This window comes from Gymnoscopelus microlampas (assembly GCF_963454915.1).
Source record: "Gymnoscopelus microlampas genome assembly, chromosome: 11".
In the NCBI taxonomy this organism is placed as follows: Eukaryota; Metazoa; Chordata; class Actinopteri; order Myctophiformes; family Myctophidae; genus Gymnoscopelus; species Gymnoscopelus microlampas.
The window spans coordinates 18,114,772-18,133,617 of record NC_139948.1 but is presented as its reverse complement, the minus strand read 5'-3'; the positions used below and the strand labels follow the sequence as shown (position 1 = coordinate 18,133,617).

The 18,846-nt window shown below is 45.0% G+C and overlaps 1 protein-coding gene across 1 annotated transcript in view; it reads right to left on the bottom strand.

The window, feature by feature from the left end:
• dnaaf5 (dynein axonemal assembly factor 5) overlaps positions 1 to 18,846 on the bottom strand; it is a 48,892-nt gene that overhangs the window by 15,333 nt on the left and 14,713 nt on the right. Inside the window, 4 exon segments of the mRNA XM_084071073.1 lie at positions 641 to 788; positions 4,945 to 5,113; positions 7,650 to 7,793; positions 18,547 to 18,774. Coding sequence (XP_083927199.1) covers positions 641 to 788; positions 4,945 to 5,113; positions 7,650 to 7,793; positions 18,547 to 18,774 — 689 coding nt within the window.

Below are 18,846 nucleotides of genomic sequence, written 5' to 3'. Positions count from 1 at the left end.
TAATCTAGTAATGACTTGGCTTGGTGAACAGTGTCTAGACGGACCCAAAACAACTGGGTGCAGCTCACTGAGCTGCAGCCTGCAAAGCTTTCCCCACAATAACAGAAAATACACTAGCATTGAGCCCTGAGGGACTCTGCTCAAACCATATAGGGTTTAAGCGGTTAACTCTTTGGGTGTAAAATGAGTAAATTTTTACACTCCTAAATGAACCTCTCAAATCCTGGCGTCCCTATATTGGGCATGTCATTGTTGTACAAAATGTTAAACAATTGTTGCAATTTCTAAATTAAATTGTTACAAAAAGTGAGAATAGCCAATCTACAAGCTTGTAGATTAGTCACTATTCCCATAATTTTCACACACCACTCCGGTGAACTTCTGAACTGTCCTCTACCACCATAAAAGCTTTTTTAAACTGGTGCTTTTTAACACATTTTCGGCGGGAACCCCTTTTGGGGTTCCTGTTGCTATGTACAGTATATAGAAACATACATACATTTGTCATTTTTGAATAAATATTTGAAGTTTTTCAGAAAACTTAGGTCAGGATTTAGAAGGCGTTTTTAGAATCGGCCTCAGGTCTAAAAGGGCTAAGCAATGCTGTGTGTGTGTGTGTGTGTGTGTGCGTTAGTCCAACCTCTGGGAGTCCAGTGTGTTGGCTGCGTCCAGCAGCAGTCTGGCCAGCATGGTGAAGATGTTCAGCCTCATCTCTGGGTCTCTGTCTGGATGCAGACAGCTGTGGAGGAGAGGCAGCAGCTGGGGCACAAACTCTCCGATCACTGGACCTGGAGAGCACACACACACACACACACACACACACACACACACACACACACACACACACACACACACACACACACACACACACACACACACACACACACACACACACACACACACACACACACGCATTAAAGTTAAAACTCAAAAAGCATCAAATACAGAACATACGGTACAAATCCAAACAGGAAGATAAATACAGTAGCTGAGGTTAAAATGTGGAAGCACATGATAAAGTGTCCAAAAGGCCAGGGGAAAAGGCTTTTAAAAATATATCCAGGGAGGGTGCAGACCTAATCGGTAGAGGTAGGCTGTTCCACAATTGTGGAGCAGCGACCGAAAAGGCACGGTCACCTTTTAACATCGAGCGGGGTGCGTGGGACTTTGAGGAAGCTTCTGATCTGCTGGTCTAAGTGACCTAGTAGTGGTATCGGGGGGGAGGAATAGATACATATGATGGTGCCAGCCCATGGTGGGCTTTAACCCTTTAAGACCTGGAACGCATCTGTTTTAATTTGAGCTAAAAAGCATTATTTTACACTTTGGCTATTCAAAAATAGCAGATATACAAGCTCATAGCGCGGCACCGAGTGCCGCGCTACGAGCTTGTAGATCTGCTATTTTTGAAAAATCGTGAACATGTGTGCAAATCTTTGAATATATATATTCTTTTAAAGCAAACATTAACTCAAATCTTTGCTTCTGGGGGGTCCCTGGAACAAAATGTTTTGAGATGGGGGTCCGTGGCCAAATTCATATCATTTTGGGGGTCCTTGACATGAAAAAGTTTGAAAACCACTGATATAGAAACGTTTTTCAGAAAATTGTGGGGATTTAGGAGACATGTAGAATCGGCCTCAGGTCTTAATGGGTTATAAACAAATTACAGTACAATTTTAAAATCAATTCTGTATTTTATTTGACAGGAAGCCATGATGGGATTGCCAGTCAGGAGTCTAGCAGCAGCGTTCTGGATAGGGCAGTGAAGACTGACACGGGAAGCATAACGTGCAACAACACTAGTCCCGTGAATCGAACCTGTTATGTTACGGTTGTGTGATGGGTGTGCTGCATGGTTGAGATTGAGAGTGAAAATATGAACTTCAGACAGAACATTTATTGCATAACATTTTACTAATTGAAAAATTGGTTTATTCAAAAACCTATGTGTCAATGTTCAATGTCAGTTTAAACAAACTGTGAATTCTTACCATTTTGAAACATGAAAAGTCATAGTTTTGACTGCTGGGTAAACATAAGCAATTTCAAGATATCGGTTTGGGTTCAGATAACTTGTTAATGAACATTTACTGTTCACCATTTTGTACGTTATCATCACCATACTTAACTGTGATTTTTTTATTTGATTATTTTTTATTTTCAAAATGAATTGCATAGATGAATTGAATAATAAACAAATAATCACCAGATTAATCATTAGTTGTAGCACTAGTTTAGACAACAGGGTGCTCTGCAGATACTTGGGTGCCTGCTTAGACAATGTAGATAAGCAATAGCATGTTTTGTAATACTGTACTAGTGTCAACATTCCCCATTGACTTGCATTCATTTCGTAACCCAACATACAGGTCCATTTGGTTCCATTTGTACACTCGGACTTAAATTAACATTTCATTGTGCAAGCCTAACCACTAAAATGTGAAATGATACCTTTCCAAACCGAGGAGCAGGAAACTCACTTTGGTGGATTGTCCTCATGGTGGTTATTCTTTATGAGGGCCAAATATAAAACCTCTCACAAGAACACATGCAGCATTTGTCCCTCTTTTTAAAGAAAGATTGAGACATTTTATGGGCTGGTCAGACAGTGACACACAGCTATGAGGAAATGAGCAGGACTTTCTATATTACAGTAAAAGAATGGGAAATTCACAGTGAGTGTATTCTCAGTTACAAGCTCTTTTTCCCTCCCTCTCTCTCTCTCTCACACACACACACACACACACACACACACACACACACACACACACAGTCTGAGGGCATATTTACAGAGCCATATATAGTATTGTGTGTGTGTGTGTTTAATGAGTGACGAGTGTGTGTCTGTTTGGGCTCAGTGTTTCAGACGAGACAGAGGAAATCCTTAGATACCCTGAGGGGGAGCGGTCAGTGGTCAGAGAGTCACACACACACACACACACACACACACACACACACACACACACACAAAGACGAAAGTGAGACCGTGACGGCGAGACTGTTTCACCCAATAAGAATGTGTGAATCAAAAGTGTGTCCTATTAGACAGAGGTGTTAAGACCAGCCTTCCTGACTGCAGGTCTCCTCAGGCTGACCACGGAAATGACACCACAGCGCCACAGATTTCAATACACTGATAAATGTGTGACACACACACACACACACACACACACACACACACACACACACACACACACACACACACACACACACACACACACACACACACACACACACACACACACACACACACACACACACACACACACACACACACACACACACACAGGGTGTGGCACTGAGAAACAGAGATTGGTATGCGTGTGTGTGTTTGAGAGAGAGAGAGAGGTTGGTTTTATTTTTATACAGGTCATATTTTGTCAGAGCAGACACAATGGGCAGCAGTGACAGAGAGGATATGTGAGGGCAGCGTTCCGTCCTGTGTCTGGATAGAAAACAAGAGCGCTGACTGTGTGAGTAGCTGATGAGCAAGCAAAACGGACGAGTCCCAGTAGTCAAACAAACCACAGTTGGATCCCCGCAACAGGAAGAGGGATTTCACTGGATCACGCGCGCACATCAAACGTCAGCACCTGTCTGGCTCTGTTGGCCACATCGGTCCCCGTTTCCCATCAATGGACCAGAGATCACAGCTTCCAGAGTTAACCATAATGCGGGGTGGACTTAATGGAGCTTTCAAAACAACACACACACACAGAACTTCAAAGTGGCCTTGATCCAGGGCAAGGTCAAGATCGGTGGCGACTGTGGAGTCGTTTGATCTAGTGACCCAGGCCGGAGCTCCCTGAGTGGACTTAGGATGGACTGGTCAGTTAACACTGGGTGGGAGAGGATTAGTGGGCCTTACTTCAGCTGCCCATGCAATTAGAGAGAGAGAGAGAGAGAGAGAGAGAGAGAGAGAGAGAGAGAGAGAGAGAGAGAGAGAGAGAGAGAGAGAGAGAGAGAGGAGGGAGAGGGAGAGAGAGAGAGAGATGAAAGTGTAGTGGCTGGCGGTGCTGATGACAGAGGATTATGGAGGATAGAAGTTAAGTAAAGTGATGTCTCAGCACTAAAGACGAGCTCACAGGCCCCTAACCCCCCAGCAAACACATCCCCCCTCCTCATCCCCCCACACCTTTGGACTGAAGAGTCTGAGACAAACACGGAGACACGGGAGATGAGACAATGGAATAGAAGGGGATTCACACGAGTCACTGAGCCAGCAAGAAATAATAAAGACGTATCCTGCTGTGTGTTTGGTCTCAACAGGACCTTGAATGAGGGCCTTTGTAATGTCCCAGTGTCAAACATTTGGAGAGAACTGGAATGGAGTCAGTAAAATGGAATGGAGTCTGTATGAAGACATACTATACTGCTGGAGGGGAGTTCAAAACGTTTGATAGACTCTTAGATTTAGGGCTCGTGGAGTCACGGCAAGCCACGGTTTCAAAAAGAGGCCTGATGTTTTGCCAGGCGTACAAATATTGCTTGTGTTGCATGCCCCGCTGGTCTGCTTCAGAGTGGGTTTTACATTAAAAAGCAACACGAACAAATTCTATGATCTAAGGGTGAAGTAATCGTATATTTAATTGTTGCAGATCATTCTTTACTGCTTGCTTTACACTATAGGTTTTACTGGTTTCTAGGATGTTGTGCTGTGCTGTGTTGTTGTTGTTGGTCTTTTGTTCTGAGACAACAACAGCGGATTCTCTTCCCTGGAAAGATCTGCCCCTGTCAAGATCATTCTATTTCTATTGACAAAACCTGGTGACCCCTGTTCAAACTGCAGAGAGCCTGGGTGTGGCGATGTGAGCTTGTAGATGTGCTATTTTCGGCTAATGTTCCCCCATAACAATACAAAGATTTGGCCGCCTCCCCTGTAGTTACTCTGACCTAGACCTAGGGGTAGGGGTCCTAAAATGGTACATTTAGCCCTCTCACCTGACTGCGTGGCGATGACCTGCAGCTGCAGCCTCTGAGGGGAGTAACTGGACCAGTTAGTGACGGTGGCAGACAGCCAGGCCAGCAGCTGGCCCATGTGACGTCTGTACAGCTCGGCCACCGAGGCCAGGTCCTGCACCTCACACAGCCGCTGGACACTCTCTGAGGCCTGGGTGGCGGGGCAGAAGGAGGTTATGAAGGGGAGACAAAGCAAGAAGTCACGTTTTAGTTTTGCTAAAGAAAACTTTTTTTTGTAAGACAATTTTGAGGGCAGGTTTTTTTTTGCTTCATTTAGATGAAGGAGGAGTGACATGCAGCACAGGTCTTGGACATATTTTCTATCAACTACACACCCCAATGAAGCATTGATTTCATGGAGATTTGTAAGTTTCGGTCGCATTCCTAAGCCAATAATTTGATCACCTGCGGTATCTCCAGTAGGAGACTCAAAGAGGCTCCTTTGAGTCTCCTACTTGATACATTAGCACCTTTCAGTTGGTAATCAAACTATTGGCTTGATTTGAATTCAATGCTTCATGGGGTGTGTAATTGATAGAAAACAAGTAATTATTTTGGGTGAACTACTCCTTTAAGCCTTACTGTCACACAGCGAAAATAGGCAATCCAGAAGCTCACAGTGCGTTGTGTCGCGACACGTCGTGAGCTTGTAGATCTGCTATGTTCGAAACTCTTGTCTATAATTACATGCACAAAATAGGGACGTCAGCTTGAAAGTGACTAAGCTGTGATGTGTCGTTAGATCAATTATTTTTGGCAAGTGGCACATGAGCATACTATAGGCTTTAGCTTTGCCATCATGTATCCGTTTCGTGAGGAAAACCTGAGAAAGAAATCCCAGAACAGAAAGGTAAGAGATGAAAAGAACTGGGGGAGGAGAAAGTGATGGCGACGCAGGAAGTAGCGCCTAAAAACCCCCAAACAAATACAGCTGTATTCTGGTAGCGTCAGGATGCGTTGTCACAGCACTACGATGAGAGAGTCACACAGCGAAGCGTGTGAAACCATGGGAAGAACAACAACGGAGCATGAGACATGACAAGGTCCTACACATAAAAAAACCCCACTTAGGAACACAAACACATGCAGAGGATGTCTCTCACACACAGAGCAATAAAGCGCGGCCGACGAAGAAAAAAGGCAGGAATGAGAGATGGGAGAGTAAATAGACAGATTAGTACTGCGGGGCGAGGGGAAATGACCCTTAGGGGTCACTTCATTGTCCCCTTCACAGTCCCTTAGGGATGGTTAGGGACACAGACAATCCCTGAATCATATTTGACCCCATGCACAGACACGCACACACACACACACACACACACACACACACACACACACACACACACACCCCTACTTCATAAGTGAGTAGACAAGTCTGAGCTGTCCCGTGATGGGAAAGACAAGCTGCTTTTCTGGGAAAACGAAAACGCTGGTTTGTCTCTGTCCGGGAATGTCCACATACACACCCCCCCCCCCCCCCCCCCCCCCTTCTCTCTCTCTTTCCAACTGGCCTTCTCTGATGGTGGTCAGCATCTGGACACACACACACACACACACACACACACACACACACACACACACACACACACACACACACACACACACACACACACACACACACACACACACACACACACACACACACACACACACACACACACACACACACACACACACACACACACACACACACACTGGTGGTGCCATGCTGTGGTGTCTGGCAGCCGTCTGTGCCAGGGCCTTCACTCTCCTTCCCCTCTTTTGTTAAAGCCGGATTTATACTTCATCATACGACAGTGTCACCCGCCTAAAATAACAAAACGCCATAAATTGGTCTTTATAGCCGCCTCGGAGACGGACAGCAGAGAGACAGAATGGGGTTCCGTGTGGCTGGTTGGTTACATGGGGGGCGCTCGCTGGCTTCACTTTGATTTCTCCCTCCTTCTGATACAGAAGTTGTTGTTTTTTCCGCATTACAAATTCAAATCCGCATTGACGAGTGGCCGTTGCCGCGTGCCAAGTGCGTTGCCTGGCCCCCGCTGCTTTTCACGGCCTAGGGGCTGATGACACCGACATACAGCGGGCGGCACACCTGCAGTGAGCGTCGCACCTCACCTCCCTCTCTCTCTCTCTCCCTCTCTCTCCCTAGTACCGTCCTCCTCCTTTCACCCAGGACTGGATTTAAAGTTCCATTGCAAAGGTGCAATTTCAGCTCCTCTGGCTAAGTGGGTAATTATACCTCTGGCCGCAGGCACTTTGAACACGGACAAACGCCCGCATTCCTTAAATAGCTCTCTTACTTTGCAAAAAAAAAAAGGAGGAAAAGAAAGAGGGGAAGAAAGCAGTTACCGTTTCTAATAAAAACAGAGACGGACATAGAAAAAAAAAGAATGGAATGTTAGAATGCCATCTCTGAGTAGAGGAGATGTGGGTGATAGTGGGTTATGAACCAGTCCTTCCCACAGGGAAGAGAGCAGCACAGCGCAGGGCCAGCGAGCGCAGCAAAGAGAACTCTGGGATTTCTTTTAGTGGAGTTTTGCCGAGATGGACGACAGAAAAGGTCAACGGGATTCTTGGCAGGGTGTGTGTGTGTGTGCGTGTGTGTGTGTGTGTGTGTGTGTGTGTGTGTGTGTGTGTGTGTGTGTGTGTGTGCGTGTGTGCGTGTGTGTGTGTGCTTCTAACCGTACCTTATCGCTAAGCAGTGGCTCAGTGGACAGGCTCTGGACTGTGACCAGTACCTGCAGCAGCTGCAGACTGACTGAGCCACAGTCTGACCCGCACTGACACAGCAACACGTCCACACAGGACAACAACTGCTCCAAGTACTCCACCTGAGAGAGAGAGAGAGAGAGAGAGAGAGAGAGAGAGAGAGAGAGAGAGAGAGAGAGAGAGAGAGAGAGAGAGAGAGAGAGTTACACAGTGAAAGCATCAGTGTCAATTTATCCGTTTGTGACTCTGAGATTATACAAATGTAATCAAATGGACCCGTACGGGTCCATTTGATTACATTTGTATAAACTCAGAGTTAAAAGAGACAGACAGACAGACAGACAGACAGACAGACAGACAGACAGACAGACAGACACACACACACACACACACAGAGAAAGAGAGATGCTCTGTAGAGATACAGTGTGTTTTTTCCTTTGCTGTAGCGGTCACACAGAGGACATGGCCTGGAGAGAACGGAGAAGCCCCTCTTGTCTGCTGCAGCGGTCTGTGAACTCTTCTCCTCCTCCATAACAGTAGTAGTCCAGCTAAAGCCCACCGAAAGCCCCCCCAAAACACACCAGACGCAACCCCCCCCGAAAGTCACACAATTACAAATAAGAGCGAACGGCCAGCAGCAACATGACATGAGAGTGAGGCTTTCTTTTCCAGCACCCCCGAGTGTGAGATTGCTGTCACTTTTTTTTTCTTCTTTCTTTTCCTTGCTGGGTGTCGCGGTGAGCTCATGTTTAGACAAAGGCCCGAGGCCTGGGCTAATTTCCATGGCATCACTGGGATCACGGCCTCCTTTTCCTGTTTTCCTCTGGCCTGTCATTAGTGGGGTGGGTGGGTGGGTGGGGGACAGGCATGGAAGGAGGCTGGAGGAGTTTGCGTGTTATGAGGGAGGGGTAGCCCTCTCCAGGTGGGGGTGGTAATCGAGAGACAAGTGTGTGTGTGTGTGTGTGTGTGTGTGTGTGTGTGTGTGTGTGTGTGTGTACTCAATGTACCCTCGTACCTCAGACACCACTCACTCACCCCTTTGCCCTCCTGGGTGAAATGGTCTCCGGAGGCGCCACTAGGGGGAGCACTTCCTCTTCCCAAACCCATGCAGCTTTTTTTTAACACAGCGTGACACTTAAGTCTGGGAAGGAAAGGAGCTCTATAAAGCCAAATAAATATGAGCAGAGCATTAAAAGAGGCTGAACTAGAGGTGGGGGAAGTGAGGGGGGGGACATGAGAAAAAGTGTTTATCTTATAGGAAAGGACGGTCATCACACTGTTTTTTTTTTTGCTGTTTTTAAACCTAAGCCTAAAAGCTCACAACGCATCGTCGGCTTGTTAACCGTATGCCCGGCCTGAACCATTTCATTTCTCTTGTGAGGACCAGGAAATGTATCCTCAAAATATCAATTACTTAGCCCGGACCGGCCGGCCTCGCGGTTCCGGGCACTTAGGCTCTAATGTATAGCGCATCGCAGGTTCGAGTCCCGTTTCCGACGATCTTTGCTGCATGTCTCTCCCCATATCTCTCTATCCCTGTTTCCTGTCCATCTCCACTAAACACTATCAAAATGAAGGCAGAAAGGCCCCCAAAAATATCTTTTAAAAAAATAAATATATATATATATATATATATCAATTTCTCAAATTCTACTATAATTGTGGGGACATTTGGACCTCGCAAGTATAGTAAAACAAGTACACACACACACACACCCATTGGTGACGGTTCATTATAGCCGTCTGGATCCAGAGTGTTTGTTTACAGGGCATGAGAATATTTTCCTGAGGCTCTTTTTGGCAGTAGGTTGACTGAGTGATTCTCCACTCCCATGCGCGCGGTTGGAACTGCCGGGGCTCTCCCCGATTTGTGACTCACAATCTTGTCTGACGACAGCGCACGCGCAGAAAAGCGCGCGTTCCCCACTTGTGTGAATGTCTCACAGCCTCATATAAGAGGTTAAGTGATTTAGCATCCGTGTCATTTTTTGATTTGAACTAAAAAAAAAACATTATTTTAACCTTTGGGTATTCAAAATTAGCAGATATACAAGCTCATAGCGCAGCGCTACGAGCTTGTAGATCTGCTATTTTGGAAAATCGCGAAAATGCGTGCAAATCTTTGAATACATTTTTTGAATATTTAACATTTTTAACTCAAATCTTTGCTTCTGGGGGTCCCAGGAACAAAATATTTTGAGATGAGGGTCCTTGGCCAAATACATATACATTTTGGGGTCCTTGACGTGAAAAAGTTTGAGAACCACTGATATAGAAACATACGTTTTTTAAAAAAAACTGTAAGGATTTAGAAGACATTTTGTAGAATCGCAACATCAGGCCTTAATGGGTTAGACTTGGTTGTGCATCTACGGTTGGTGGCTTATAGATCGGCTATTCTGGGCGCTAGACACTGGCGCGCGAGAGAGTGTAAATCAATCGTAACAGCCCCCGTCTACTCGACACCTTCATGTGCATAGACATATAAAGGTAGACGCCTCCTCTGGCTCTGAAGCGTGTGTATCTCGGACGCACTTCCGCTTCCTCTATGCTTGTGGGGGCCAGCTGGAAACTTCCGTGCGCGTCACAGAAGGGGGCGTTCGGTAGGCCAATCAGAGGAAGGTGGGGGCGGGACAACTAGATTCTGACAAGTCCTGGAAAAGACGCGCTGTGATTGGCCAGTAGTCAACTCGCTGTGATTGGCCAGTGCCCGTCCCCCTCGGAAATATGGTGGCCACCATACCAAGCACGTCGCTCCAATGAACTGTAGAGGCCAATGAGGTATCTAGGTTTCTATATCTATGTTCATGTGCACTGAAACCCCGCCATCACGCAACAGGGTTTCCCCTCTGCCCCAACAGGGGTTCCTCCCACAGGGAGTGGTTCTCAAAGTGCGGTCCAGGGATCCGGGAACGCATGTCTGTCATTCTTTGGCTATTAAAAAATAGCAGATCTACAAGCTTGCAGATCTGCTATTTTTTTTTAAAAATCGTTAAAATGCGCGCAAATCTTTGAATATATACATTTTTTTTAAAGCGAACATTTTTAACTCAAATCTTTGCTTCTGGGGGGTCCCTGGAACAACATATTTTGTAGGGATGTCCGATATTATCGGCCTCCCGATATTATCGGCCGATATTAGCATAAAAATTGATATCGGGAAAATATCTGTATCGTTTTTAAAAAAAATAAATAATAAATAATATATATATATTTTTTTGCTTTATAAATCAGTTACAGGAGTTCTTACTGTATATGGTGTGTGTGATATGAAATTTGAGCTTACCCTAATCACAATAATCCCCGCATATATCGGTATCGGTTGATATCGGTATCGGTAATTAAGAGTTGGACAATATCGGTATATCGGTTATCGGTAAAAAAAGCCAATATCGGACAACCCTAATATTTTGAGACATTTTTTTTTTACATTTGTAGAATCCCCAGAAGCAAAGATTTGAGTTACAGATGTAATATATTTATATTAAAAATATATATATTCAAAGATTTGCACCCAAAAAAAAACATGTTTTAACATTTTTTTTTGCAGATCTACAAGCTCATAGCACGGCATGAGCTTGTAGATCTGCTATTTTTGAATAGCCAAAGAAATCAAAACATCCCTGAGAAGGGTTCCAGGGGGTCCCCAGCAAAATGATTGATAGCTATAGGAACCAAATGGAGCCTTACACGTCTATAATTCTGACATTGTACAAATGGAACCAAATGGGCCTAATAATAAGGGTCCATTTGGTTCCATTTGTACACTGTCAAGAGAGAGAGTTATGGGGGTCTGTGGCATAATTTGCATACCAAACTGAGGGTCTCTGAGACATTTAAAAGTGTGATAAACACTGCCCGTGTGAAACAAGCGGCAGAAAGAAGGGGACATTAGTGTAGACATCAGGCATTATATATTATCTACAGTACATGGCAAAAACAACCATTATGGGGGTGGACGGAGAGCGGAAAAAAGTGGCGTGCTGTAATCACCGGGTGGACACCACCTGGTGCCTGGTGAGATACACCTGGTTCAGGGGGCCGGCCGGGGGACGCACTTGTAAGGGTCTCGTTACATTGCCGTGTGTCTGCGTTCGTCTGTCCATGGGCTGGATATCCAAATTATACACACTCTCAGCGCTACTTTAAAGCTGCGATACGTAACTTTCGTGTCCCACACACAGGTTTGAAACCCCGGTCCCTGGCGTGAGAGACGAAAATGTATACTGCTGCTGAGCTACAATGCAGAAAGCCTGTTCCGGGCGGAAGATGTGCTGCGTTCTGAGCTTCATGCAGTGCCACTTGTCGACCAGTAGTGGTTCAACCCGACTGCAGGACATGCAGTGCATTTCAATAGAGCGGGTAGACCAACAACAACCACCACCACAGGTGTGTTAAGTACTATTAACACACTCTCCAGGACATGTTGGTCAAAACAACGTTATATTCACAAGAGAACGTTTTTTAACCCATTCAATCCGGGAACACATCTTTGTCATTTTTTTATTTTTTTGCCTATTCAAAAATAGCACATATACAAGCTCATAGCACGAGTGCCGCGGTATGAGCTTGTAGATCTGCAAAAAAAAAAAAAATCACGTTTTTTTTTTTGCAAATTTTTGAATATATATTTTTTATATAAATAAATTACATCTGTAACTCAAATCTTTGCTTCTGGGGATTCTACAAATGTATACAAAAAAAATCTCAAAATATGTTGTTCCAGGGACCCCCCAGAAGCAAAGATTTGAGTTAAAAATGTTCGCTTTCCAAAAAATTATATATTCAAAGATTTGCACTCGGTGCCACGCTATGAGCTTGTAGATCTGCTATTTTTTGAATAGCCAAAGAATGACATGCGTTCCCGGATTCAATGGGTTAATAACTGCTAGGGAATCCCCCCCACCGGCGCCAGCCATTAATTTCTGATGTGGGAGGGGGGAGGGGGGGGGTTAAAACACAAACACAGGGACGTTTGGGGGGGGGGGGCTGCCACACAGCACCTTATCCCTCTTCCACGTGTTCCATCTTCATAGAGCATTCAAGGTGTGCTGTCAAAACACGACAAAGAGCAGGGAGCGAGCGGGCAGGCAGGCACGTTGCTGTGTGCGTGTGTGCGTGCGTGCGTTTGTGTGTGTGTAGTTAGGCTAATACTGGCCGTGGCAGCGTCTGTATGCGTACAGTCGAGAGATGAAAGGAAACAGACCCCCCCCCCCCCCCCCCCCCCCCTCTCTCTCTCTCTCTCCCATTCCTCTGGGCTACTGTGTAGATCACAGCCCTTTTACAGACATGTTCAGTGTTAACAGGGCAGGTTGTAAAATGTGTGCCCTGTGCTAATTCACTGCCAGGGCCTCTCTCTCTCTCTGTCTCTCTCAGTCTGTGTCACTTAGCCTATTTACTGCAGCCCTGCAGATATTGTGATTGCATCTGTAACCAAGGCAACACCCCACAACAACACAGAGAGGGCGCTCGGTTATGGATTGTGCTTTTTGAGTTGAAGGGGGGGGGGCAGTTCTCGGCAGAACACCCCCTTTAAAGAGACGTGCTGTAGTGTGATTCATGAGCAGACAGCCGATATATGTGGAACACACCGCTGCTCCACATGACCCACTTGAACCCCATCATCCGTATTCTGGCGGGAACATTAGCCAAAAGATATTCTTGGCAAAGACGTTTGGTGTAGTCTAGAGGGGTTTTTAAGTGGTTGAGCAATATGCAGCACACTTTGGTGTATGACGAATAGCGAACAATTGCTGATCTACAAGCTCACAATCAAGGGCGTATCGTCATAGAGGCCAACGGGTCCATGGCCCGGTCTAATAAAACTCTGCTCCCCCAGGGGAAAGAAAACAAAAAAATCAACATAACAACATTAGCACCCCTCACCCTATTCTGTTGTTGCCAACCACAGAAATTCGCCTTTGTTTTCAAATCGGGCTTATTTGCATTCGGCCGAATTGTTAATGGGTGGCCATTAAAAACCCGTTTCCCCGTCAAACCGGTTCTCTTGCCAGTAACCAGCGGCTGCTGGTGGGGGGCCAGTGGGGCCACAACCAACAGCGCCCACCACAACGCCAGACCCGCCACCACCAGCAAACATCTCCGCGGCCAGCAGCACCATAAGTGCGCCCCTGCTCCCCGGATTCCAGCGGCGCAGTTGCGCCTACAGACCTCTCTGCTATCCACGAGCCAGCAACGCAACCCAAACTAAGCCGCTTCCTAACTATACTTGCATATTGTGTTTTATTCACGTTTCTCTCGCTTGCATTAACGCTGATGGTAATTCTCAATAGACTGTCACTTATCAGCCATCGTTACGCGAGCCCCCACCCGCCCCCCAGAATCTAAAGGGGGGGGGGGGGGGGTTAAGAATCTGGCCCGGTCCACGTTAGAACCCACCGTACGCTGATGCTCACAATTAGGGGTGTGCCGATACACTAATTTCACGAAACGATACGATACGATATTTGGCTCACAACTTCGATACGATTTCGATACGATACGATACGCACTTTTTTTATTATGAAAATAAATGGGGGAGAAAAAAAGGAAATGCAAACAAATAATTCAGTTTTTGCATTATTCAGACATGCAAACTTGTAGCTTTTCAGCCGTTTTGAATCCAAATAGGGCAATAGTGTGACACCTGACCCGGAAAAAAACAACATGTTGTCACCCTTTTCACCTCGGGGCTGTTTGCATGCCTGATTATTTTGATTGGTAAAAAAAAAAAAAAAAAAAAAAAAAAAAAAAATTTTCAAAACGATATTTTTTTTTTCCAAAACGATACATATCGTCGCGAAAACGTATCGCGATATATCGCGGGACGATATATCGGCACACCCCTACTCACAATGCGTCGCTTCCCTGGCTATTTTCGCTATTTCGAAAAACTTGTTGAATCGTTTGTCTAGAATTGTTCGTCTGTAATGACGCCAGGGTTTACGAGGTTAACTAACCACAAGCTTGCCCTCTTCATTTTCTGCCTTAACCCCAGAAAGAAAGAAAGAAAGAAAGAAAGACAGAGAGCAGTGACTTGAAACAGTGATGTTGTAGTAGCGTGGGGCAGAAACACCACATATCAGCTTCCACATGTCCAGGCTGCTCTGCAACTCCCTGCTGAGCGCTGTGGTTTCACCTCTGCCCCCCTGAACCCCCTTTATCCATTCACTTTGAACATCATTTGCGTTTCATTTCTTTAGCTGGCTTCTTTTTGTCCAAGTTCAACTTTATTCTCTCTCTCTCTCTCTCTTTTTCTGGTCCCAGTGGTGCAAAACTCTCTCAAGTTGGGGATCAAAACGCACACAAACGTCTTAAAAGTTCTGACGTTGCCAAGACAAAAATATAATAACACGGGTCTGAGGCTGCAATTTAAAATGTATGTATATTTGAAGTTTTAGCACCGTTCTCTCTCTCTCTGCTGCAGCTGTCTGCATGGCAAGCCTCTTTTGGCTTTTGCATGTCTACAGTTAATTAAAACACTATCAAACACAATCCAGTTAGTCCCACATCGTGCTCTGCGTGTTCTGTGGCGTAACACACACACACACACACTCTGGACTGGTCGACTGTGTGCTGGACAAATTGCCATTTTGGGCTAGCTTGTGTGTGTGTGTGTGTGTGTGTGTGTTTGGGCACAGGTGCTCCCGTCTGTTATTTACAGCTGAGCAGTGACCTGGCCTCGCTCTCCGCTGTGAACCCTGTCTGTTTTCTAAGAATGCCGCAGGTGCCTTTGTCTGTGTCTCCGCATGGTAACATGCTACCCTGTGCCCAGACTCCTGACAGACAGAGAGACAGAGAGACAGAGAGACAGAGCGACAGAGAGACAGAGAGCAAGAGAGAGAGAGAGAGAGAAAAATACAGAGAGAGGAAGCAGGGGTCTGCCTCCATCTGTGTGAGAGCGCGTGACCCCGTCCTGCTAGTGCGGTGTCTCTGTTTGAGAGGCCTACGGGGACCTGGGGACGGGGGGGGACGGGGGGACGGCTTCCCATCCCGTCCATCAGCAGCCTTGACTGCTCTGGCTTTGAAATTTTTAGGGATTTTTAACGGTGTGTCAACGTCGTGTGGAGAAGGCGGTGGGTGAATAGGGGTGAACCGGGGGGGGGGGTCGACCCCGGCTGGTGCTGAAACCTGCGGAGGGGCTGTAAAAAAAAAAAAATGAAATGACAAAAAAAACAAAGCCTGGCCTGCTCTGCCTGATGGCTGGGGTCAGCCTAGCTGTGCAGGGGTCAGGTGAAATTAGTGTGTTTTTTTGTTGTTATTAAACCCAGGGAGGACATTCTTGCAGTGGGGTGTGTGTGTGTGGGTGGGAGGTGATGGGGGAGCTCAGAAAATAGCTCCCATGCCAGACAACTGTTATTTTGATATCAAAGGGAAACAAATTTGGGACAGGAGGAAAAGAGTCTGCGTTCTGGAGCACCGCTGGGATTTTTTCCACCGGCGGACCGCGTGTTGTTCACGATGAATCGGCGAAATGGAATTTCAACCGTTCCTTCTACAGTATTTGGAAAAAAGGAAAACAATTTAAGCTATGTTTGAAATGTAAGAGGTCATGGGAGGATGTTTCACAGAGTCGTGTGTGAGGAGAGGCATTCGGAAGATAAACGTTGAAATCCAATATTTGGAAAACAGCATGTAGCGGGATGGTCGGCCAAGTTAGCTATTTTTTCGGAATTATTCAACAGCAAACTAGGGATGCAACAGTTAATTGTACTAGTCGATTTAATCGAATATAAAAAAAATATCGATTTTAATAAAATAATCGGAAGCATAGCATAATATAGGTGGTTATATAAGTGGTAATAATCGATTATAAAAAATCTATTCGATTTTTTTCACATTGATTCGTTGAATATATTAACCCATTAACACCTGAGGCCGATTCTAAAAAAAATCTTCTAAATCCTGTTTTTTGAAAAAACCTACGTTGCTAAATCAGTGGTTCTCAAACTTTTTCATGTCAAGGACCCCCAAAATTATATGTATTTGGCCACGGGCCCCCATCTCAAAATATTCTGTGCAGGAACCCCCAGAAGCAAAGATTTTAGTTACAAATATTTGCTTTAAAAAATATATATATATTCAAAAGATTTGAAAAAATGTTCACGATTTCTCAAAAAATAGCAGATCTACAAGCTCATGTATGAGCTGCATGAGCTTGTAGATCTGCTATTTTTCAATAGCCAAAGAAATCTAAAATGACATAGATGCGTTCCCGGTCTTAATGGGTTAAAAAACTATTATCACAAACAAACATTTTTTTGATCATTTGATTAATCAAAAAAATTCATGGATAACAATAATGGCTAAGGCGTTAATGGATAGTCACAGCAGCCCTACACTAAACCCTCTGAACTCCCCAGTCTCACGTGAACTCTATTGAACAGAGAATGTGATGTTAATCCATTGAGACCTGGAACTGTGTCATTTTTAGATTTGAGCTAAAAAGCATTATTTTACACTTTGGGCTATTCAAAAATAGCAGATATACAAGCTCATAGCGTTTTGAAAAATCGTGAAAATGTGTGCAAATCTTTGAATATATATATTTTTAAAGCGAACATTTTAACTCAAATCTTTGCTTCTGGGGGGTCCCTGGAACAAAATATTTTGATGGGGGTCCGCGGCCAAATTCATATCATTTTGGGGGTCCGTGACATGAAAAAGATTGAGCACAACTGATATAGAAACATACGTTTTTCAGAATACTGTTGAGATTTAGGAGACATGTAGAATCGGCTTCAGGTCTCAATGGGTTAACTGCCCGATAGGATATACTGCTCCTCAGCGGGAACATTCATATCAATAAAGGGACCAATTCAGTGAGAAATACATCATCGCTGCACTGACACTGCCAGAAATAAGAATAGTGAAAGTACACAGACGAGAGAGAGAGAGAGAGCACAGAATGACCCTCTGTGACACTGCCAACATCATATAACAAGACTGGAGATGGAACAGCTGCTGAACAGAGAACGGGATTATTCCAGACCTGGTGCAAGACAAACCTGGCAACCCTGCAAGACCCGTTCACATTAAGCGCCATAACTTTTATGCCTGATCCTTGAAAACTATTATACTTGACAAGTTTTATGTGAATCTAAAACCTCCAGGTTTTTCTTTGTATGTACGTCTTTTTCAGGTTGTACGTGTGTGTGTGTGTGTGTGTGTGTGTGTGTGTGTGTGTGTGTGTGTATATAATACGCACAGTGGTGTAAAAAGTAGTCAAATTCTTTACTTAAGTAAAAGTACCAATACTGCAATATAAAAATATTCTGTTACAAGTAAAAGTCCAGAATTAAAAATTTGCTGGAGTAAAAGTACAGAGGTATTGGCATCAAAATGTACTTAAAGTACCAAAAGTAAAAGTACTAAAATATTTGAAAATAGCCGATCTACAAGCTCACAACGTGTCGCGATGTTGTGCGTTGTGAGCTTGCAGATCTGCTATTTTCAAATAGCCTAGGTATAAAATAGGCCTAAAGTGGTTAATGTGTGTTTTATAATGTAATAATTTATATCTGAAAAGTAACTAAAGTTTTTCAATAATTGTAGTGGAGTAAAAGTACACTGCCTCTGAGATGTAGTGGAGTAGAAGTCAAAGTATTGGAAATTGGAAATACTCAAGTAAAGTACAAATACCTCAAAATTGTACTTAAGTGCAGTACTTAAGGAAATGTACTTAGTTACTTTCCACCACTGAAATTGGAGAAAGACAAAATGCTACTCCTTTTTGCTCAGAGATCTCCAAAAACAACACAAACATGAAGAAAGGTGTTCGTCATACATTCAAAACATTGGATCGACGGTGCCAGAGATTGGGCCTTTAATTGGTTGACCACAGCCAATACCCCAAACCTTCCCCTTTTTGCTGACCTGTTGATACTCCTGGCAGACGTCGGGTTGGGACAGGGTGTGGGCTATCTGTTGGAGGTGAGGTCTGAGGAGGGCTCCGGAACAGCCCCCCAGCACCGCAGACAGCACCGTCAGGGGGGCCCAGGGGCAGGAGGAGGAGAACGAGGAGCTCTCCGCGTGCTCCAGCAGCAGCTTGAGGAAGACCTCGGGAGGTACGAAGGTGCCCAGCAGCTTGGCAGCTTCCAGGCACTAGAGGGAGGGAGAGAGGGAGAGAGAGAGAGACAGAGACAGAGACAGAGACAGAGACAGAGACAGAGACAG